At 45.5% G+C, this 24,646-nt stretch overlaps 1 protein-coding gene across 2 annotated transcripts in view; it reads left to right on the top strand.

Moving 5' to 3' along the window:
* The first annotated feature begins 6,780 nt into the window (after nt 1-6,780).
* LOC134909190 (allantoinase, mitochondrial-like) overlaps nt 6,781-24,646 on the top strand; it is a 106,685-nt gene continuing 88,819 nt past the window's right edge. The window contains exon 1 of one of the 2 annotated variants that reach the window (XM_063915781.1): nt 6,781-6,851. In XM_063915781.1, the coding sequence (XP_063771851.1) occupies nt 6,842-6,851 (10 nt within the window). In that variant the 5' untranslated portion in view covers nt 6,781-6,841. Of the gene's footprint in view, nt 6,852-6,875; nt 6,952-24,646 lie in introns of those variants that run through there. The other variant, XM_063915778.1, reaches the window with a different exon arrangement.

The following is a 24,646-nucleotide window of genomic DNA, read 5'->3' as shown; positions in this document are numbered from 1 at the left end:
TGTATGATTCCTGTTAGACCCTTCGTACGATACAAAGAGGGATTCCCTAGCTCAGGGACCTTCTATATTAACCAAACTTTCAGAAACTATCAAAGGGACCATGATCTATAAACTACATTAATTGTGAAAATATGTAACGAATGAGTCGCACGCTACGACTACATAAACTCTACCGTAAATACGCATACCGCGCCTGCGAGTGCACGCTATTGCGGGTATGCGCCTTCACGGGAGAGCGTACGCTTGCGCAGCACGGACCAGTGTGCGGTGCAAATATGGCAACGTGCATAGAGACATTTTTCTGACTTTGACAACATTGAATCAGTGCTGCAGTATACACGGTGCAGTGTATGACCTGTCAGCAGCACAGATATGCAGTGCCATTACCTGTGTAGGGTCCTGACCTCCTGTTTGGGCAGTGAGCAGGGGCAGGGGGGCTCTGCACACCAGGATGCCCAAACTTGCTGACTTTTTCTTCTGTCTGTGCAGTGGGGCATCATGCTTCTGGTACTGGATGCCGGCAGCCTTTCTCCTCACACACGTGGATCACAGGCAGCAGGGGGTCCTCCAAGGGGCCGCTGAGAAATGACAGCAGCGGCTGCAACAAATCACTTTTGGAATGTGAGGACTTGAGACAGATCTCTCTGCAGTTACTGCACCTTTCACTGTTGTCAATGCTCAGCATTCCTCCCCTCCAGGGCCGGCTCCAGGCCTACTAGCACCCTGAGCGAGAAAATGTAAAAGCACCCCCCCCCCCCCCCCAAGCGCGCGCCGAAGGCGCGCGCGCTCCCGGAAAAGTGGGTGTGGCCTCTGGAAAAGTGGGCGTGGACTCGTAACTTCATATCATCAAACTGTAAAAATATTTTCACACAATTAGCAGCCTTACACATAGCCACAGTAGTGTTCCTTACACACAATGTCTCCAGTATAGTGCCAGATACACATAATGTGCAGTGCCAGATAGACATGACATGCCTCCCAGCAGTGCCAGATAGACATGACATGCCTCCCAGCAGTGCCAGCTACACATGACATGCCCCGCAGCAGTGCCAGCTACACATGACATGCCCCCCAGTAGTGCCAGCTACACAGGATAGTGTTCACTTTTTAGGGCATGGTGCTGATCACAGGGAGGGCACATTTTTAAGTTAGGAGGGCAAAATGATGTACATACTGCTTGTTGTTCCCACACCTATACGTCAAAGCATGGACAGTGCGCGCCGAAGGCGCGCTGCAAAAATTAATGGGAGTTACTTCGTGGGGAAGGTACGTGGCCACATAATAGTGGCAATTTGCATTACACCACACAGTAGTGCAGCTAATACACACTGCACCAGGTAGAACCTCCTATACACTTTGCGCCAGGCACAGCACTGAGACACATTGCCTAGCCACAGACGCCTAGCGGGAACACTACATGACATGCCCCCCAGCAGTGCCAGCTACACGTGACATGCCCCCCAGCAGTGCCAGCTACATAAATGGCCACACAGTGCCAGATATGCACCCACAGTTCAGATACATAAATGCCCCCAAAGTGCCAGATACATAAGTGCCTCCACAGTGCAGATATGCCCCCCACAGTGCCAGATACATGATGCCCCCGCAGTGCCAGATACATAAGTGCCCACACAGTGCCAGATATAAAAATGCCCACACAGTGCCAGATATGTCCCCACTGTGCCATATATAAAAATGCCCGCACAGTGCCAGATATGCCACCACAGGGCCAGATACATAAATCCCCCCAGTGCCAGATACATAAATGCCCACATATTGCCAGATGCATAAGTGCCCACACAGTGCCAGATGCATTATTGCCCCCCACAGTGTCAGATACATTAATGCCCCCAGTGCCAGATATGCCCCCACAGTGCCATATACATAATGCCCCCACAGTGCAGATATGCCCCCACAGTGCCAGAAACATAATGCCCCCACAGTGCAGCTATGCCCCCACAGTGCCAGATATATAATGCCCCCACAGTGCAGATATGCCCCCACAGTGCCAGATATATAATGCCCCCACAGTGCAGATATGCCCCCACAGTGCCAGATACATAATGCCCCCACAGTGCAGATATGCCCCCACAGTGCCAGAAACATAATGCCCCCACAGTGCAGCTATGCCCCCACAGTGCCAGATATATAATGCCCCCACAGTGCAGATATGCCCCCACAGTGCCAGATACATAATGCCCCCACAGTGCAAGAAACATAATGCCCCCACAGTGCAGCTATGCCCCCACAGTGCCAGATATATAATGCCCCCACAGTGCAGATATGCCCCCACAGTGCCAGATATATAATGCCCCCACAGTGCAGATATGCCCCCACAGTGCCAGATATATAATGCCCCCACAGTGCAGATATGCCCCCACAGTGCAAGAAACAATGCCCCCACAGTGCAGCTATGCCCCCACAGTGCCAGATATATAATGCCCCCACAGTGCAGATATGCCCCCACAGTGCCAGATATATAATGCCCCCACAGTGCAGATATGCCCCCACAGTGCAAGAATCAATGCCCCCACAGTGCAGCTATGCCCCCACAGTGCCAGATATATAATGCCCCCACAGTGCAGATATGCCCCCACAGTGCCAGATATATAATGCCCCCACAGTGCAGATATGCCCCCACAGTGCCAGATATATAATGCCCCCACAGTGCAGATATGCCCCCACAGTGCCAGATATATAATGCCCCCACAGTGCAGATATGCCCCCACAGTGCCAGATATATAATGCCCCCACAGTGCAGATATGCCCCCACATGAATAAACATAATGCCCCCACAGTGCCAGATATATAATGCCCCCACAGTGCAGATTTTAACTTACATGGCATTGTCACTGCGGACTGTGGTGCTGGGAGCCGGGAGGGGGAGTACTGCTGTGGGCCCAGGCAGGCAGGCAGGCGGGCGGGCGGCTGGACGGATGAACGATTCCGTCTGCGCTGCGCGGCGCCGGCGTCTAACGTCAGACGCCGGCGCCGCACAGCGCGCTGCGCGCACACACACACAGTTTGAAGGCTGGCTCCAGGCAGGAATATGGCGGCCGCAGCGTGCGGCGCCCTAAAAGAGTGGCGCCCCGCGCGGCCGCTCCAGTCGAACATGCCTGGAGCCGGCCCTGCTCCCCTCATTACTAATAGCACAGACACATACTGTTTGTTTGTTCAGCCTCTGACCTATGCTGCTGAGGCTCTCGCTCCCGTCCAGTGTCTCCTCACAGTGAAAGCCGCTCTGAGTCCGACCCCTCTCCCTGCACACCCGCACTGTCTCCCTGACACCCTCTCACTCAGTCAGGGTCCCAGACAAAACCAGAGCACACTCAGGTGAGTGCTGAGTCGCTATTTTAAAGCAGTAAGGGCAGAGAACCTGGAGACAATGGAATGGAGGATGTGCCCCCTTCAGGGCTGGGAGCCAGGCGGCATCCGACTCCGTTGTCTCCGGCAGTTCCGCCCCTGCGTAACACCCATTACACATTATGCCACACACCATAATGCCCATTAAACATTATGCCACACACTGTAATGCCTTACATATTATACCACACACCGTAATGCCTATTACATATTATGCCACACACAGTTATGCCACTGACACCATTTTATGTCCCACACACAAAATGCCCCTTATATATTATGGCCCAGCTGTGTACTACATACCACCACCATATTTCTTAATGGTACTTGGTACCACTCCGTACCACCCTACTTTCAGCACTGTGTGTACTAGAAGCACAATGTATCATATGATGTGAACTGGGGGCGCACTGTGTGACATACAATGTGAACTGGAGGCACAATGTGGCATACAGTGTGTGCTGGAGGCACAATGTGGAATATAATGTGACCTAGGGCACTGTGTGACATACATTGTATACTGGAGGAACAATGTGGCATACAATAAGATCTGGGGGTACTGTGTGGAATACAATGTGAATTGGGGTACTATGTGGCATACAGTGTGCACTGAAGGCACTGTGTGGTATAGAATGTGAAGTGGGGCACTATTTTGCATACAAGCTTGAACTAGGGGCACAATGTAGAATACAATGTGTACTGGGGGTACAGCATAGTTGTCACAGCTCTCAGATGGATGACCTGGTTGTTGACCGTACTCTTCTAATCATTTCGACATTTCATCAGTGTCAACCCAATGAATGTCAACATGCTAAGTATGTTGACATTCTCATGTTGACATGTTGAATAATCCGCTTTTAATGTCTAGTTTAAAAGGAAATATTTACCTTCTGTGGAAATTGGAATAGTTTGTATTGTATGGCATGTTAAAGAAATTAGATAAGGGATGCTTCCAAATAAATAGCCTGGGTCTACATTAGTTATTTCCACAAAAACATGCAAGGGGAGATTTATCAAACCTTGGAGAGAGATCAAGTAGAGAGAAATTAAGTACCAACCAATCAGCTTAAAAAAGCCTATAAAATGGCAGTTAGGGGCTGATTGGTTGGTACTTTATCTGTCTCAAAGGTTTGCTACATCCTCCCCTAAATGTGTTAATTATCTGCAAGTATATTAGATTCTCTGTTCATTTAATGGCACAAAAACCTTTGGCCCTCATTCCGAGTCGTTCGCTCGTTCTTTTTTTTCGCATCGCAGTGAAAATCAGCTTAGAGCGCATGCGCAATGTTCGCACTGCGACTGCGCTAAGTAATTCTGCTATGAAGAAAGTATTTTTACTCACGGCTTTTTGTTCGCACCGGCGAACGTAGTGTGATTGACAGGAAATGGGTGTTACTGGGCGGAAACACGGCGTTTTATGGGCGTGTGGCTGAAAACGCTACCGTTTCCGGAAAAAACGCAGGAGTGGCCGGAGAAACGGGGGAGTGTCTGGGCGAACGCTGGGAGTGTTTGTGACGTCAAACCAGGAACGACAAGCACTGAACTGATCGCACAGGCAGAGTAAGTCTGGAGCTACTCTAAAACTGCTAAGTTTTTTTTGTTCGCAATATTGCGTAAACTTCGTTCGCACTTTTAAGATGCTAAGATACACTCCCAGTAGGCGTAGACTAAGCGTGTGTAACTCTGCTAAATTCGCCTTGCGACCGATCAACTCGGAATGAGGGCCCTTGCTCATTTATTTGCACAAAACCTTAGTTGTGTTTTATTATGGCTGTTCTAACATGTATTTAAGGACACTGATGAAGTTTTTGAAGGTAGGTAATTTCAGTCTGCATTGAGGTGTATAGTTAGGGTCTGTACTAATTATGACAATTTTAATGTTCAAAGTTCCTGCTGAACAAAAAGTAAAACTGTGTGCCTACTTCATGTTTGTAAGCAAATGCCTACCCAGCTGTGATTTGTCAGGATACGGAATTGCTAATCACTGCAAGTGATGCAGCCACCCAAAATAGGATATAGACACTGACCGGAGCCACAGCAATGCCCTCAGCAACTGCGTACATATATACATCACCCAGGGGCAAACGCAGGATTTAGCGAGGGGGGTTTCCGTGGGTGGGTGGTTGTGTATGTATATGCGCAGGTATGTTTAATAAATATATATAGATGTGTATATATATATACACACACACACAAACATACATATATATGTACGGAGGCAGGACGGCACTCATAGAGACTGGTAAACCAAAGAAAATCAGCACAGGACGCTGAAGCTGTTTGTCAACATTTCAGAGTTAGACTCCTTTAAAAGAGTCTACAGTAACTCTGAAATGTTGACATACAGCTACAGCGTCCTGTGCTGATTTTCTATGGTTTACCAGTCTCTATGAGTGCCGTCCTGCTTCCGTACATATTATCTGATTCTGACGGGCACCGGAGCATGTTGTGCGGTAACAGTAAGGAGTGCCATTCATCATTTGCAGATATATATATATATATATATATATATATGTGTGGTCGTCTGGCACTCTGGATGATAAAAAGCAAAGATGCCGGAGTGCCCTCCTGAAATTAATATAACTGGTAATCCTCCTTCGGTCCTGTGATAGGACCTCTATTGAAGAAATATAGGTGGCACTCCACGGACTTAAATAAAGTCAAACTGTATTCCCAAAAAAATTTTCATGATGCAAACAACGTTTCATGGCTCTACGGCCTTTTCATCTGGTTATGCATCATAGGTGAGGTGAAAAAAAAGTTTCTTTTACTTACTTCATGGCAGCCATACGATGGGTTAATGACCCATTCCCCTAGCATAGACAGGATGTTCTTTCTTCTAATACATGCCCACTTTGGCTATATGAGTGCGTCCCTCCCCCTATTCCCTGTCGTTTTTCCTGTCTCCTAGTAGTATAGACAGAAGTAGGTTTATTATTTTTGTAGTGCGGCGGTGCCGCTGTTTTGGGCTGCTAAATTAGTTTATAGGCCCTTTTTATAGTGAGTTTGGCAATTCGGAGTACTTACAAGCCTGTGCTATTCAGTTAAGTGAGCAGCGTCAGTGCTGGAAGCTCACTATGGTGACGCGGCTTCTGGGGGTCGGCTGGCTTTTCCGGGAAGCCGCGCGTTACAGATCCTCCAATAGCCGGGCGGAAGTGAGCGGCGTCAGGGCCGTATGCTCACGGGGGTGACGCGGCTTCCGGATGTTACATGGAAGGCTGCATGTCACTCCCTTACTGTGGCCGGGCGGAAGTGAGCGGCGTCAGGGCCGGGGGCTCACAGCGGCAGCGCGGCTCCCATGGATGGTCCTGGTAGTCAGCGCGGCATCGGTCTGCGCATGTGCGGGGACCAGAGGAGGTAGTGAGCGGCGTCAGTGCCAAGAAAAGCTCACATGATTTCATCACATGTCAGTTTCAAGTGATTGTTTAGCTCGAGTTTCAGGAAGTGATTGCTCAGCTGGAGTCAGTGGGCTGCCTGTATGAAGCAAGGTAAGATTTTATGTTCCCTGACACTGTGGAAGTGCATGTCAGCAGTTTGCAGCATGGATGAGCCTGTGTCCCATAAGTTACTTGACAAGGTCCAGCCGAGGTAAGTCCTCATAGAGGACTACTTATGTATATTCTTGCTTTTAGATAGTTAGGTGATTAGGTATTTTTTCTTTTCTTTGAATATATTCTCTGCAGTGTGTCTCAGCCAGCTAAAAAGAAATTATGCAAGAAAAAAAATGTGTCCAGAAAATGTCCGGCATGTGATCAGTTCTTTTCTGGGAATCAGGAGGATGTATATGTAGTAATTGCATGGAGGAAACTGCGCCCAGTGTACCAGTGAAAGCTTCTGATCAGCTCACTGAACTGATGGCGTAGATGAAAAAATCCTTTGTTACCAAGGAAGAATTTATGCACGGGCCTAAACGGTCTGGGTCGCAGTCTAGTCTAGATTTTGATGAAGAGTCCCCAAATTTATCACTGCAGGACGATTGGGATAAGAATTCCAGTATAGAATCTGGACAGGTTCAGGATGATGACAGGTCATTTAATACCGAGTTGGTGGATGTCATGCTTAAAACATCTACAAGACAATGAAATATAAGGAATCTGTTCAGGAAGGCGAACGAGATCCTTTATTTGAGGATAGGACAAAGAAAGCGAGGTCCTTTCCTGTGCACAAGGTGGTGAAGGACATCATTCGCAAGGAGTGGCTGCAGCTGGATAAAAGGGTTGGCAGTTTTAAGAGAATTAACCATATGTATCCAATTGTGGATGAGGAGTTCCTTATGTGGTGTGGTATTCCTAAAGTTGATGCACCGCTAGCGGAGGCAACAACTAGAACCACGATACCCCTTGAAGATGGCGCGGTGTTGAAAGATTCTATGGATAAAAGGATGGAAAATGCTCTGAAAAGGTTGCATATTTCTACATCTGTGTCCTTAAAATCTGGTGTGGCCATAGCCTCTGTGTCCAGAGCCTTGAGGTTATGGTGTTCTACGATGCAGACAGATGTACAAGATGATGCTTCTAGAAATTGTCTTTCAAAAAATTTGAGTATTATACAGAGAGCAGTGGAGTATATCTGTGAGGCGTCGCTTGATGTTCTGGAATTTTCCACAAAATCAATGACCTCAGGTATTATGGCCAGGAGACTGCTGTGGTTGCGATCTTGGGCAGCGGATGCCCATTCTAAAAATAGGTTAGTTACGCTTCCTTATGAGGGATCATTGTTGTTCGGAAACAAGCTGGAGACTATGATTCAAAGGATGTCAGGTGGAAAGTCAGTGAGATTGCCACAGGATAAGCGTGGCAGGTATCCAGCTTCATCTTCAAGGCAGCAATTTAGGCAAGCAAGATCGTACAGGCCTTCCTGTCCTTATGCAGATCGATTCGGACATCAGTATGAGGACAGATATAATTCAGGTGTGACACGTCTGTCCTTTCGTAGAGGATATAGAAGAAGTAGTCAGAGGCAATGACGGTGTATGTCCCCTTGCATCAACACCAGTAGGGGGCAGAATCTCAGAATTCACTGCCCAGTGGCAGGCAAATATTTCCGACAGATGGGTTCTGGATATTGTTTCAGAAGGATACCTTCTCGAGTTCACGGCAATTCCAAAAAGGGACAAATTTGTAAAGTCAAGAGCACCATCTTTAGTTAAAGAGTTGGCTGCCTTAGAAGAAAGTCTCCAATCACTATGCTCCTCAAAAGCGGTGGAGGAGGTTCCAGTCGTAGAGAGAAAGAGAGGATTCTATTCTCGTCTTTTCCTAGTGAAGAAGTCCTCAGGTGGCTTCAGAACAATTCTAGATTTGAGGGATCTCAATCAAAGAATACAGAAAAGAAAATTTCATATGGAGACGCTAAAGTCAGTCCTATTGGGAATAAGGAAGGGAGATTTTTTGGCGTCAATAGATCTCAAGGATGCATATTTCCATATTCCAATCAGGAGAGAAGACAGAAAGTTCCTAAGGTTCTGCATAGGAGTGTTTACAAAGGTATTGGTAACCCTGATAGCCTGCCTCAGAGAAAAAGGGAAATTTGGGCATACCTCGATGATCTTCTTTTAGCGGCGAGTTCAAGAGGAGACGTACAGCAAATGTTAGATCAAGCCTTGGCCTTTCTGCAAATTCACGGTTGGCTAGTGAATTGGAGCAAGAGTCGTTTGGAACCGACACAAGTTCTTCAATTTCTGGGTGTCCTTATAGATACGCGGCAGTATGTGGTCATGCTTTCAGAGGACAGGCGTACGAAGATACAGGAGCTGATCCACTCTGTTCAAAGACAGGACAAGGTTCCTTTTCACACAGCATTGCGTCTATTAGGGATGATGTCTTCCACAATAGGCGTTGTGCAGTGGCAAGGTGGAGAATGAGAGTGTTGCAATGGGACACCCTGAAATATTCAAGGAGCAAAACTCCTTTGCATCATCGAATAAGACTAACAAAGGAGGCCAAAGATTCACTGTCCTGGTGGAAGACCAGTCAAACTTACGAGCAAGGTGTGTCACTGATGGAGCCCCAGTATGTAGTTTTAACTACGGACGCAAGTCTAACAGGTTGGGGTGCTCATCTGCAGAGGCAAAGTTGTCAAGGAGAATGGTCCCCGACAGAGGCAGGTTATTCGTCAAATCAGCGCGAGATGAGAGCGGTGTGGTTGGCCATATGCGAATTCCGAGATCAACTTGTAGGGAAACATCTAAGAGTCTTCTCGGACAATGCGGCAGTAGTAGCTTATTTGAATCAACAAGGTGGGACAAGGAGTCGAGCAATCATGTTGGAAGTCTCGTACATCATGCAGTGGGCACAAAAACATGTGAAGTCCCTGATGGCTCTACATGTTCCAGGCGTAGACAACGTGTTGGCAGATTATCTGAGTCTAAATCAAGTTCAGTCCAGGGAGTGGAAGTTAAATACTCAAGTATTCAAAAGTATAGTAGACAGGTTCGGGCAACCCGATATATAGCTCATGGCTATCGACCTCAACACAAAGCTGCCTCGATTCTTCTTGAGGTTTCACCTTCCAACATCAGAAGGAGTGGATGCCCTGTCTCTAGCATGGGAGTTCAGACTGGGGTATGTCTTTCCTCCTTTTCCTCTCATAGCCAGAACACTGAAGAAAATCAGAGAAGAAAGAGCAGAAGTAATTGCAGTAGTCCCTTATTGGCCGAGAAGGACTTGGTTTCCAACAGTACAGAGGATGTCGGTGAAAAAAATGTGGAGGTTACCGGTAGTCCGGAGGCTGTTGCATCAAGGCCCTCTAGAAAACCCAAACCCGCAGAGTCTTCAGCTTACGGCTTGGAAATTGAACAGAGTTTACTAAAATACAAGGGTCTGTCCGAATCGGTTGTTCAGTTGCTTTTAAAGGCCAGGAAGAAGGTCTCTTCAGACGCTTATTATAGAATATGGAGAGCTTTTGTGGTCTGGTCGGAAGATAATTTTGATGCGTTGAAAGCTGAAACCGCACAAGTTCTGCAGTTTCTTCATGACGGATTTGTCAAGGGTTTGGCAGTTTCAACTCTCAAGGTGCATATATCGTCTCTGAGTGTTCTGTTGGACAGAATTTTTTTTCAGGATGAGTTAATTAAGAAGTTCTGTCAAGCCGTGAAAATAATAAGACCAAGAGTTAGGTCGATAGTGCCGCCCTGGGATCTAAATTTTATTTTAAATGCTTTGACGCAGCATCCGTTCGAGCTGTTACAAGAGGTTGGTGTTAAGTTTCTCACTTGGAAGGTAGTTTTCCTTACGGCCGTTACTTCAGCAAGGAGAGTTGGAGAATTGCAAGTGCTGTGGGCAGAAGAGCCATATCTAAGAATATTATCTGATAAGGTTGTGTTGAGAACAAACCCGTCTTTTCTGCCAAAAGTCGTGTCAACCTTTCATATCAATCAGGAAATCATCTTACCAGCTTTTATCCCCTCAACCAAAGAATGATGAGGAATGCAGGTTGCATACTTTAGATCTGGTTAGGGCATAACCATTTATCTGGACAGAGTAAAATCCTTCAGGAAAGAGAAGAGTTTGTTCCTAGTATCTATTGGGTCGCGCAAAGGGTGTATGCCGAAAAAGCAAACCATTGCGAGATGGATAAGAGAGCTGATCACGTTCATATATCAAGAAGATGGTCGTGAAGTTCCGGAGAATATCAAGGCACACTCGACTAGGGCAGTTTCTGTCTCATGGGCTAGGAATGCGCAGGTGGTGATTGAAGACATATGTGCAGCAGCTACGTGGTCATCTGTACACATCTTCTCTAGGCATTATGCTTTGGATATTGTTAAAGCTCACTTTGGTAACCAGGTCCTACAACAGGCCTTGGTCTAATTAAATATTAAGCATCAAATGTTTTGTTTTGTGTGAGTCCCACCCGTAATTCAGCTTTGGTATATCCCATCATATGGCTGCCATGAAGTAAGTAAAAGAAAGCAGCGAATTATACTTACGATAATTCCATTTCTTTGAAGTACTTCATGGCAGCCCATGAATTACCCACCCTGTGGGAGTGTTTTTTCTTCTAGACATAATGGAGACACTCAAAAGACAGGGAATAGGGGGAGGGGTGCACTCATATAGCCAAAGTGGGCGTGTATTAGAAGAAAGAACCTCCTGTCTATGCTAGGGGAAGGGGTCGTTTACCCATCGTATGGCTGCCATGAAGTGCTTCAAAGAAATGGAATTATCGTAAGTATAATTCGCTGCTATTTTGTTTATTGTTTTTCACCTCACCTATGATGCATAACCAGATGAAAAGACCGTAGAGCCTTGAAACGTTGTTTTTTACACCACGAAAAAAAATTTGGGAATACAGTTTGACTTTATTTAAGTCTGTGGAGTGCCGCCTATTTTTCTTCAATAGAGGTCCTATCACAGGACCCAAGGAGGATTACCAGTTACTATATATATATATATATATATATATATATATATAGATATATATATATATATAGATATATATATAGATATATATATAGATAGATAGATAAATAGATAGATATATCTATAGATATCTATATCTATCTATCTATATCTATATATATCTATATACATATATATATCAGTGACGTGCGGTGGGGTGAGACAGGTGAGGCAGAGTCTTTCCTGTCATACTAACGTTTGTGCAAGAGTTTTTATTGTATAAAATATATCAAAAATACAAAGAATATGTTTGAAATATCTTGTTTGCATTATTCTAATAATTTTTATAGCTAAAACTCTGGAGTAAAAAGTCTTTGGCAGTTGAGGCAATGCCTCACCTGGCTAACTTTTCTGCACATCTCTGATCAAAACTCACCAAATTTCTAGGCGTTTATACTGCTGCACCTGTGTATAATGCCCAGATGTACACTTTGGCTCATATATTGCATGTAAATCTGGCTCTGGTGCCAGCCAGTACCTCCCGAGCTATTTAGCTCACCGCACGTCCCTGATAGATAGATAGATAGATATATATATATATATATATATATATATACACACTGCTCAAAAAAATAAAGGGAACACTAAAATAACACATCCTAGATCTGAATGAATGAAATATTCTTAGTGAATACTTTGTTCTTTACATAGTTGAATGTGCTGACAACAAAATCACATAAAAATGATCAATGGAAATCAAATTTATTAACCCATGGAGGTCTGGATTTGGAGTCACACTCAAAATGAAAGTGGAAAAACACACTACAGGCTGATCCAACTTTGATGTAATGTCCTTAAAACAAGTCAAAATGAGGCTCAGTAGTGTGTGTGGCCTCCATGTGCCTGTATGACCTCCCTACAATGTCTGGGCATGCTCCTGATGAGGTGGCGGATGGTCTCCTGAGGGATCTCCTCCCAGACCAGGACTAAAGCATCCGCCAACTCGTGGACAGTCTGTGGTGCAACGTGGCGTTGGTGGATGGAGCGAGACATGATATACCATATACAAAGTTCAAGCCCTTCTCTACACACTCGGCGCAGCACACAGATTTCTTTCTTTGGATGTCAGTCTTCCTCCTCGCACTTCTTCTAGTGAAAAGTCTCTGATCCGTAAGCTCCGAAAAAATATGAAAAACAAAAACAACCACCAATGTGTAGTTCCTTCTTATTTGCAAATAGTCTCTGTGTACAATGTCTCTATAGTAGGATCAAAGCTTCTGCGTACCAAGACTCTTATAAACAAATATCAATATATGGCTTAAAGGTATCTTTTATCCTCTTTTTCCTTTAAACTCGTGTTAACTTCACCACATAGTGTAACAACTTGAAAAACATGTTTGAGTAAAGGATAATCCAGTTGGGAACGTACCCCAAAACTCACACAATAAGTGCAGACCGTAAACACATCTAGGTATCTTTGGTGTATAATGCACTGCGTACCCGAACTCACAATGTATGACGTGGGATGACTCTTATAAAGGTATCTTTCGAAGACAGTGATTCAGTGTTCCTTTCTCCACTCGGAAATCTTATGTGCTCAGTGTAAATATATAAAAAAAGAAAAAATGCAATTTTTGCGCAGTATATTTTGGTAAGTTGATTTGAAGAAAATGATAAGTGCTCGAAAAGTATGTCCTTCACCACTTTCCTTTGTATGAAGGATTCACCGCGAGGTGTGAAGAAGAAAGAGACAAATTTGTCAAAAATAGAGGGAGTCAACTGAGATGCGAGACATGATGTCCCAGAGGTGCTCAATTGGATTCAGGTCTGGGGAATGGGTGGGCCAGTCCATAACATCAATGCCTTCATCTTGCAGGAACTGCTGACACACTCCAGCCACATCAGGTCTAGCATTGTCTTGCATTAGGAGGAACCCAGGGCCAACCGCACCAGCATATGGTCTCACAAGGGGTCTGAGGATCTCATCTCGGTACCTAATGGCAGTCAGGCTACCTTTGGTGAGCACATGGAGGGCTGTACGGCCCCCCAAAGAAATGCCACCCCACACCATTACTGACCCACTGCCAAACTGGTCATGCTGGAGGATGTTGCAGGCAGCAGAACGTTCTCCTTGGCGTCTCCAGACTCTGTCACATGTGCTCAGTGAGAACCTGCTTTCATCTGTGAAGAGCGCAGGGCGCCAGTGGCGAATTTGCCAATCTTGGTGTTCTCTCGGCAAATGCCAAACGTCCTGCACGGTGTTGGGCTGTAAGCACAACCCCCACCTGTGGACGTCGGGCCCTCATACCACCCTCATGGAGTTTGTTTCTGATCGTTTGAATAGACACATGCACATTTGTGGCTTGCTGGAGGTCATTTTGCAGGGCTCTGGCAGTGCTCCTCCTGTTCCTCCTTGCACAAAGGCAGAGGTAGCAGTCCTGGTGCTTAGTTGTTGCCCTCCTACAGCCTCCTCCACGTCTCCTGATGTACTGGCCTGTCTCCTGGTAGCGCCTCCATGTTCTGGACACTACGCTGACAGACACAGCAAACCTTCTTGCCACAGCTCGCATTGATGTGCCATCCTGGATGAGCTGCATTACCTGAGCCACTTGTGTGGGTTGTAGACTCCGTCTCATGCTACCACTAGAGTGAAAGCACCGCCAACTTGACCAAAACATCAGCCAGAAAGCATAGGAGCTGAGAAGTGGTCTGTGGTCACCACCTGCAGAACAACTCCTTTATTGGGGGTGTCTTGCTAATTTCCTATAATTTCCACCTGTTGTCTATTCCATTTGCACAACAGCATGTGAAATTGATTGTCAATCAGTGTTGCTTCCTAAGTGGACATGATTGATTTCACAGAAGTGTGATTGACTTGGAGTTACATTGTGTTGTTTAAGTGTTCCCTTTATTTTTTTGAGCAGTGAATATATATATATATATATATATATATGTATATATATATACATACTTCCAAAGTAGTCCACACTCTAGCCTTATGCTGGGGTAGCATCCATATGTAGATAAGGTCACCATGACCCATCAACTCCAATATAGAACCAGTAATAAGGAGCACTCACCAGTCTTCAAAAGCCTTTTCTTTATTGTCACCAAATCAAACCATTGGTAAAAGGGTATTGACGTTTCGGTCCCAAATGGGACCTTGATAAAGGTTCTATATATGTCTCCTTCATTTACATCCTTCAAGATGCTCACTCAAAAATGTCAACACAGTCCAAATGCAGCCGCAGATGGTTAGGTACTGGGGAGGAAAAGTTGGGTTTAGGCACTTAGAAGGGGCGGTTAGGGTTAGGCACCAAGCGGGGAGGGTTAGGTTATGCACCAAGTGGGGAGGGTTAGGATGTGCACCAAGTGGGGAGGGTAGGGCTATGGTTAGGCACCAGCAGGGAAGGTTAGGTTATGCACCAAGTGGGGAGGGTAGGGCTAGGCACCAGCGGGGAGGGTTAGGATGTGCACCAAGTGGGGAGGGTAGGGCTATGGTTAGGCACCAGCGGGGAAGGTTAGGTTATGCACCAAGTGGGGAGGGGCGGAGGGTTAGGCACCAGCGGGGAGGGTTAGGTTTAGGCAGCGGGGAAGGGAGGGTAGGGTTAGGCACCACCGGGGAGGGTTAGGTTATGGTCTAGGGGAGGGTTACAGTACTTTCTGGGGGGCTGAAGGCATTCTGATGGTTGAAAAAAAAATGACACAGCTTAAAAATAAACAATAAATATTTCATAAATAATAAGCTTAGACAAAAGATATATTCCAAACCGCGCTACACCAATTATAGTGGCCGCCTATGTACTTTCAAAGAAATCCTTCACCAAGATTCTAAAAACACAAATTTTTTAAAACAAGTAGAAAGGACATATGGCGCTACCATAGATTTTTACACCTCATAGACAATTGTAAAGTCCCAAAGATTCTAGAAAATATTGTGAACAATTTTAAAAATTGATACTTAATATAAATACATCCTTTTAAGATGAAGATCCGTAAATCTATTTAATGAAAACAGAAGAACAATAGTGCAACACCAGATAATATTCAGCCTTATCAATCCCCTTTATTAGTTCCACTCACATGGAAAAGGAATATATTTTGCATATCATCCACATATATAGCTGTTTCTTCTTAATCCTGAGGTCCCACTCCGTAGTACTGAAACTTTAAACAGATGTACATAGTGCAATAGAGTCTGGATAAAATAAACAGACTTTAATGGACAATTACACTCACATTTAACAATTAAAAACAATGCATGTATCACCACACAATATAGTGTTCACCCAAGATGGAATTCCCACTGTTCACCAGTACCAGAAGCCTGTCAGCCCCAGATGAAAATAGTCAGGATAGATCTTTCAGAGTCCTGGTGCAGGGTCACAGTGGTCCAATAGTGGAAATAAAGTTGCTCAAACGCGTTTTAGGTCATACGACCTTCATCAGAAGCATAACTCTCACTTAGATGTAGCCCCTTTATATACCCCTGTACATTACTCTTATCCAATACACCTGGATTATCAGGTGGAGCTCCGGCATTACCCCGGAAGTACGTCACTCTTGGGTGAACACCATATTGTGTGGTGATACATGCATTGTTTTTAATTGTTAAATGTGAGTGTAATTGTCCATTAAAGTCTGTTTATTTTATCCAGACTCTATTGCACTATGTACATCTGTTTAAAGTTTTAGTACTACGGAGTGGGACCTCAGGATTAAGAAGAAACAGCTATATATGTGGATGATATGCGAAATATATTCCTTTTCTATGTGAGTGGAACTAATAAAGGGGATTGATAAGGCTGAATATCATCTGGTGTTGCACTATTGTTCTTCTGTTTTCATTTTATAGATTTACGGATCTTCATCTTAAAAGGATGTATTTGTATTAAGTATCAATTTTTAAAATTGTTCACAATATTTTCTAGAATCTTTGGGACTTTACAATTGTCTAAGAGGTGTAAAAATCTATGGTAGCGCCATATGTCCTTTCTACTTGTTTTAAAAAATTTAATAAATAACAAGCTACTTGGTCAGGATTCACATAAAATCTCACAGAAAGCATCTATAATTAATGTTCACGTTTAACCCCATTGGAGCGATAGTTTGTAATGTGAAAATATATATATTGTATGTGGAGGGGTTGGGTTTGAAATGTCGGGGGTCAAAATACTGACCGCGGTGAGAATGGTGAGAATCCTGACAGGGGCAAGGTAAGTATACTGACCTACCTCCAATGCCTCCCTAACCCTCTGTTCCTGTAGTCTAAACGTAACCCTCCCTAGCCCGGAGTCTAACCCTAACCCTCCCTGGTGATGCCTATACTTAACCGCCTTTCCCGCAGCCTAAACCTAACCCCGCCCTTCCTGGAGCCTAAACCTAACACTCCCCCTACAGCCTAAACCTAACCTCCCCAACAACCCCCCCCCCCAAATGCCCCCCCACCACCACCACAACCATCCCTTTCCAGCAGTCTTGGGATCCCAGCTGTTGGGATGCTGGTGTTGGGATTGTGATCCCAGTTGGGATGCTGGCCCCAGCATTCTAAGCAGTGTCGGGATTCCAGTGTCGGTATTTCGACTGTTGGGGTCCCGACCAATCCTGGGGGGGGGGATTTGAACAACAGAGTGTGGGATGGGATGGAGTGGGAGAGGAAGGGTTTTCATATTTCTGTACATACAGTCATTATACACAGATTCATATTTTCTTGTAACCTTTATCTCCCACCACAATCCACTTGGCTGGTTTCTGCACCTTATAGAAGCAGCCAGGATCACATTATGGTGGGAAAAGAAGTCAGGACTCACTCAGGAAGCACTGGGCTTGCACAAAATAGGGAGGAGACTGGAGGATGGGAGGCAGGATAGGAGGGACCAGCCTGGAAAGGAGCTCAGCGCATTGGTGGCTGGTCCCAGGGGAGTGGCCAGCTACTGTGCAGAATTGGCTGTCCATCCATATAATCCTGGAGAACAGCAGCAGCAGCACTGAGAGGCTACAGCTAGAGAATGACATAATCACCATACACACACACACTCACAGTTTACACCATCCAGACACAGCTGCAGCCTCTGTACAGCCCTAATGCCAGCAGCAGCTGTAGTGGCATGAGCATAGGGCAATAGACATACCTGCTGCCTGTGATTCGGAGGCTCCGCCCCTGACCGAAAACAATGCCCCCTGTGGCCACGCTGCTGTGTGTCTCTTCAGAGCGGCCAGGAGCACACTCTATATGTCTCCCGGCTGCAAGCTATGCGCACAGTGCCTGCAGCCCTACACTGCTTCTTTTATACAGGCACGGGGGGCAGCTTGGCATCCTGCATCCCCAGGCCAGCCAGTTGCGATACCCATACAGTGCTGGCTCCTTGAGCTCCAGCAGGAAAGGGGAGGAGCTGAGAGAGGCCCCTCCTCCCCATCCAGCCGGGCCTTGCTCATCAGCGGCACTAAATCTGGGGGGAGGAGCTGTGAGTAGAGGGGAGAGCGGCTCCTCCCCCACCCTGGCTGGGCATCACTAAGCACAGCAGTGTCGCTACCTTTCTAGGGGAACATGGCCAGGCGCTCCAGAGGAGAGCGGCCCCTCCTCCAACTTCATCCGGGATTTCAGTTCAATGTATGTATATGCGGGTCACTGTCTCTGGTGGCGGGCTTGGTTATGTGCTGGCGGCGAATGCGGCATACAATGGGGGAGATTCAATTCTTTTCACCCCTTTCCACACTCATTCTGTTTCTGCCCTCAGGGACGTGGTATCATTATTTCAGCTCGCTACCCCTGGAGTAGCGAGGCACCCGACCCTTTACACAGTAAACCTGATTACTATGGGCGCAATATGCGCAATAACGGAGATCATTTTAGAAAGGAAATTGGGTGTGATATGTCATTTGAATCTCACCCAATGAGTCATTGTGACTCATTGTAATACCGACGGTTGTGGGGTTTCACTGCTGCGGGCTTTGGGCCTATTTTCAATGGGGGGCCTGGAGCAGCAGCTCCATCCGCCCCATTGTTAATCCGGCCCTGCAGATATCCCCATCTCCTAGAATGCCCCAGAAGAGATGAACTGACACAGCAGAGAAAGACAGATATGTCCAGTCCTCTTCAATAGCATTGAATAGGGAAGCTCTATAAAGCATTATTAAAGTCTGGATTGTATGGGTTTTATTATTATTATTATTATTATTATTATGATTATTGTTGTTGTTTAGCTCTATGCAGCAAGTAATTCTCAGTCTATGCTCTTGTTCTGCATGCAGAAAGAACTGAAAGCTGCATATTATTCTCAGGGGGAGGCAATCACGTTGCCGGCTGTCGGCACCCAGTGAAATGCCGGCGATTGGAATCCCGACCGCCGCCTGGATCCCTCACCTGGGTGGTGGTCCATGCCACAGACCAAGGGGTTATAGATAAGTGGGGTGACCAAAGGTCGCCACAGGGCCCGAAGTGTGCAAGGGGACGCGCTGCGCTCGCCGCCAGTATTCTGACTGTCGGGATTGCGGCATCGGTCTGCTGACCTCCGGGATCCCGACAGACGGCTTATACTCTATCATACTGTTTCCTTCTCAGGATATGGGGCGGGATGTAATGAAGTCCAAATTCGGTGGATGTGCAGGATTCCGGCCAAACTTCAACCTTTTTTTCAAAGAGCAATCATTCAATCATTCATACCACCCAACATGACCCTTCCAGGAGGGACAGAATGCTCTGCTCCTGGACTTTTCTCTTAATTTATAATTGCAGGCACCTGTTTTAAACAGGTTAATGGATAAGAAAGGCATTTCACTACAGGTGGTAGCAATCTTATATTAAGAGGGAAGTCCAGAAGCAGAGCATTCTGTCCCTCCTGGAGAGGGTCATGTTGGGTGGTATGAATCATTTACAAGGCATAGTTTTACCTTGCAAACGATTCCTCCTTTAAAAAATGTCCGCGTTTGGATGACATCCCATACGTCTGCCGAACTTGGACATCCCGCCCCTGTTCTTGCTCTGAGTAAACAGATAACTGCACAGTAACATGCTTCTACTTCTGTATGCTACAATTTACTAACAATATAGGATACACAAGGGATTCTGTGGGGGAAAGGGTGGACTGGCCCTGCTGAATTCCCCTAATAGCAGTCACAACGTTTGCACAATGCTTACCAACTCTTACAAAATGTGGGGTGCTCTCCCATAATCCTGAGAGACTGAATCTGTCTCCCACAGGATGCCAACTTTCTGAGTGAAATGGACGGTCTGGGAGTTAGATATCATATATGTACTGAACAGGTTTCTCCCAGAGAGTTGGCATGTATGCATATCAATCATTTTCCAAATAGATACAGTAGAAGTAAAACCTATTCTAAAGCATTATCGACACTGTAAGGGTGATGAGTAGTGGACCGAATCCGCTCATCTCTAGTGATGAGATGATAACACAAATGTGACTGCCTAACTTTTATTATTTCTTTTATACCACAATTCTGGGGTGTGCGCTTAAATTAAGTTAACAATCACCATTGCATAGGGACCGGGAATGTAGTCCTTGGCTGACTGCAAGGTTACTGCTAAGTTCCAGCCACCTTCTTGGTGTGAGGAGCTGAGGATGATGCCCCTATCTTCCACCTTACAAGAGAAGACGCACTGGGACAGATGTATTAACCTGGAGAAGGGATAAAGAAGTGATAAGCGCAAGGTGATAATGCACCAACCAATCATTACAGATTTGAAAAATTACAGCTAGGAGCTGACTGGCTGGCACGTTATCACCTAGCTCTTATCACTGCTATATCACTTCTTTATCCCTTATCCAGGCTAAATACATCTGCCCCTCTGGTGGTTGGATTGCCGCTTCTGGGTCAGACTTGTGGGGAATACTGACTTAGAGATTTACTGTTCCCAAAGGGCTTGCTCCAGCCCTACAATAGTGTTTTTGTCATGACAAGAAGATAAGGGACATAACATAGGTTTGATAGGTAGCCAGCTCTCCCATCATGGGGAAAAGGACAGCCCATTGCCCCAGATCATCTGAAGCCACCACTGAGCAATACAAAAATATTTTAGTCCCTAGCTGTCCCATTTAATTTGCCTGTGCAACCTCTGTTAGAAACCCAGTTTGTTATCTTATTTAGTGGATATCCTGGTACATAGGGGGTCACCTGACCTCTCTTATCAGTATGGCAAAGTCTCAAAATAGGCTACTGTTTCAATGCTTGAATCTCAGAACACCCATTAATAATAAAAGTACTAAATACACAAGGGCACAAGGCATTACATCCACACATTATAGTTACTTTAAGGGTTACGTATGAGACCCTACATAGACTCCTGCATAGGAGACCACAAATAGGTTGAACTCGATGGACAAATTGTCTTTTTTCAACCTTAGATACTATGTTACTATGTTACAAAATCTTAGTTTTACTATATTCCATCACTTTTGGTATCTCCCACCCAGATGTTCATTTGTCAAAAATATACTCAGCTAATTATTATTCATTCTTCCTGTCAGCTGTTTGGGAACCCATGCCTACCTGCCCTCCGCTTGCGACAAGTGACCCCAAACAGAAGCAGACTTCTGGTCTTTAGTGTTGTCATGCCACATAACGCCAACATTCCGGTCAGCATTCTGTCTTTTCTTTTTTCCGGGAAGAATTTGATACACTAAATACAGAGCAGTGGACTCCTCATTAGCATATATTTATTAGGGAATTTTTCTATGTATGCAAATTCCTATGACTATGATGGATAGCTCAATCATCTCCCATACGCTGGCAATGTAAGAAACGTATGTGTGACAGATATTATCAATTGACAAGTTGCTGTATAGTCATAAAAAGTCAGCTCAGAGAGCTGCTACGATTTGTCTACACGGTATGACCTTATAGCAAATATCTCATCAAAAAGATTGTTTTGCGTCCGCCGCGCATGGGCAGTTCTGACCCGTTTGCACCGCTGCGACAAACTGCAGCGTGCGAACGGGTCAGAATGACCCCCAATGTCATGTGTCTATTAGACAACCACTGTCACATCACACATGATGCAATGAGCAGAAATGCTTTGAACAGCCCCTATAAAATCAATCTGCACTGTAACATTATTTCACCCCTTCTCCATTCTGCCATAATGCATGATATGCTGAGGGCTGTGAGTCTTTCTGTGTGTAATTGCATCTCTGTGTGTAACTGGAAGCCATACTGGTATTCCCTCCAGAGATATTTTGAAAAGGAGATAATGATTTGACTTCGGCTTGGACCTATAGGTTTAAAATAGAGGTGCTCATTAGGAGGTGGAAATATATGTGCCTTTGGTGCACATAGGAAAATACCAACACTAATATAATCTATAGAGACTAGAGTTGCAATGAAAACAATTTAAAAGGAGTCTATTTACAACACATATTAGCGAGTTTGGATGGCTGATGGAAGAAGCATAATATACTGCAGGGAAAATAACATAGGAGCACACTACATTTCCTAACCTCCATAAAGCCATTTAAGTTTGTCTTAATCCCTCCCCCCCTCCCCTCTGCTGAGAAGGTGATTGGGAATTTTAAATGCCTCCGTGGATTACACTTTTCATGCATTCAGACATACATTATTTTAATCCATATCTCTGTTTTTAACAATATGATAAACTATACAATTAACATGAAGTATACAGTACATAAGGTCCTTAGCACATTTGGCCTAAAATGCATGCCCATCCACCATAATCGCTAGCAAGCTATTTTTGCACAGCTGCGATCAGATAGTCGCTGCCTGCAGTGGGAGGGTATTTTAGCTGTGCAAGTGTGCGAACGCACGTGTAGCAGAGCTGTATAAACTGATTTTGTGCAGTCTCTGAATAGCCCAGGACTTACTCAGCCGCTGCGATCACAGCAGACTGTCCGGGACCGGAATTGACGTCAGGAACCCTCCCTGCAAATGAATGGACACGCCTGTGTTTTTCCAGACACTCCCTGAAAACGGTCAGTTGACACCCACAAACGCCTTCTTCCTGTCACTCTCCTTGCGATTGCCCATGCGAACGGAACTGTCGCACAAACCCATCGCTGGGCGGCAATCCGCTTTGTACCTGTGCAACATGCCTGCGCATTGCGGTGCATACGCATGCGCAGTTTGGACCTGATCGCCCGCTGTGTGAAAACGCACAGCAGCGATCAGGTCTGAATTATCCCCATTGTTTGGGGGGAGTGTGGAGTTGATTCATAATTGTGTCTATCACCTAAATTGGTTTAAGCAAAGTTATGATGTTGTGCAATAAGTTCAATGAAGAAATGAGGGCACCCCTCGACATGTCAACGTGAACCTCATCAGATAGGTCCCTAACATCCATAGTACTAACACATTGGGCTAGATTTACTAAAGTTTTTAAAATAGACAAGCAGTGGTGTTGCTCATAGCAACCAATTAGATTCTAGCTATCATTTATCTATTGCATTCCAGAGAATGATAAACAGGATCTGTTTGTTTCTATGGCCAGCGCCGTAACTAGGTGTGTGCCAATTGTGCCTTGCCCACTGCGCAAATGCACTGAAGGTGCACAATCTGGAAGCACACCCACACAGCCGCTACACTATACACTCACTCCTGCCGACCGCCTCTGCTACAAGGGAGCGCTGCCGCCTCCTTCTGGCAGGACCCAATGATCCGCCCCCCCCCCATCCCCACCTGTGCCTCCACGGACTTGGGAGAGACGTGATGACGTTTCTCCCATCTGTTTCCCATACTGCCCTGTGCCCTACCCTGTACCGAGAGGAGCTGCTTCTGCTGCTGTAGTTGGGGGAGGAGGAGGAGGCAGTACATGTCATTCAGCTCAGCCACTGCCTCACACACTCTCACCCTGCAGCAGCAGCCCAGCGCAGCACAGTGGGAGGTGTGCTGCAAAAAGGTGCTCAGGGGACCTTTCCCTCACCTGCCCTCACTTGAGGGTGGTGAGTGGAATATAAAATAAATTGTTATTTTATATAAATATAATTATAAGTAGTGATTGGTGGGGGAGGGGGGAGGTAGAAGTATAAAGAAAGGAAGGTTACGATATAAATGAAAGAAATTGAAAAAAAAGTTGGCATAGGGAGGGGGGTTATTAATGGGGAGGTAAAGTTATACATTTAGATAGAGTGAGGCATAGAGAGGGAGTTTGGGGGGGGCGGGAGTATAAACCCCTTCTTCTCTATGCTTCACTCCCTCTAAATTTATAATATTTATAATAAATTCACCCAGGGCCGTAACTAGCTATATTATAGTATAGTACTCTCTCTTTCTCTCTCTCTCTCTCTCTCTCTCAGACTCTGCCTGCATATTGTTAATAAAGGGGGACTCTGCCTGCCTAATGTGTAAAAAGGGGGACTCTGCCTGCCTAATGTGTAAAAAGGGGGACTATCACTGCCTAATGTGTAAACAAGCGGGATTCTGCTGCCATAATGTGTAAAAAAGGGGGACTATGTATGCCATTCTGTGTAAAAAGGGGACTCTGTCTGCTGTAATGTGTAAACAGGGGGACTCTGCTGCTGTAATGTGTAAAAAGGGGGGATTCTGCTGCTGTAACGTGTAAAAAAGGGGACTCTACCTGCCATAATGTGTAAAAGGGAGTTCTACCTGCCGTATTGTGTAAAAAGGGGGACTCTACTGCTGTAATGTGTAAAAAAGGGGGACTCTTCTGCTGTAATGTATAAAAAAGGGGACTCAACCTGCCATAATGTGTAAAAGGGAGTTCTACCTGCCGTAATGTGTAAACGGGAGCTCTGTGGTCATGTCCCTTCCCCATGAAGCCACACCCCTATATTTTTGCTTGCGCACTGACACTGTTTTGTATATTGGGGGGGGGGGGGGGGAGGGGGCGATGCTGTTTTTTGCACACAGCGCTAAAATGCCTAGTTACGGCACTGCTATAGGCAATACCACCACTTGTCTGTTTTAGAAGCTTAAGTAAATGTAACCCTTTATATCAATTTATTACAGACTTACCA

Source organism: Pseudophryne corroboree, chromosome 4 (genome assembly GCF_028390025.1).
Source record: "Pseudophryne corroboree isolate aPseCor3 chromosome 4, aPseCor3.hap2, whole genome shotgun sequence".
NCBI lineage: Eukaryota > Metazoa > Chordata > Amphibia > Anura > Myobatrachidae > Pseudophryne > Pseudophryne corroboree.
Note: the sequence above shows the minus strand (reverse complement) of the source record. Positions and strands in the feature narration are given on the sequence as shown.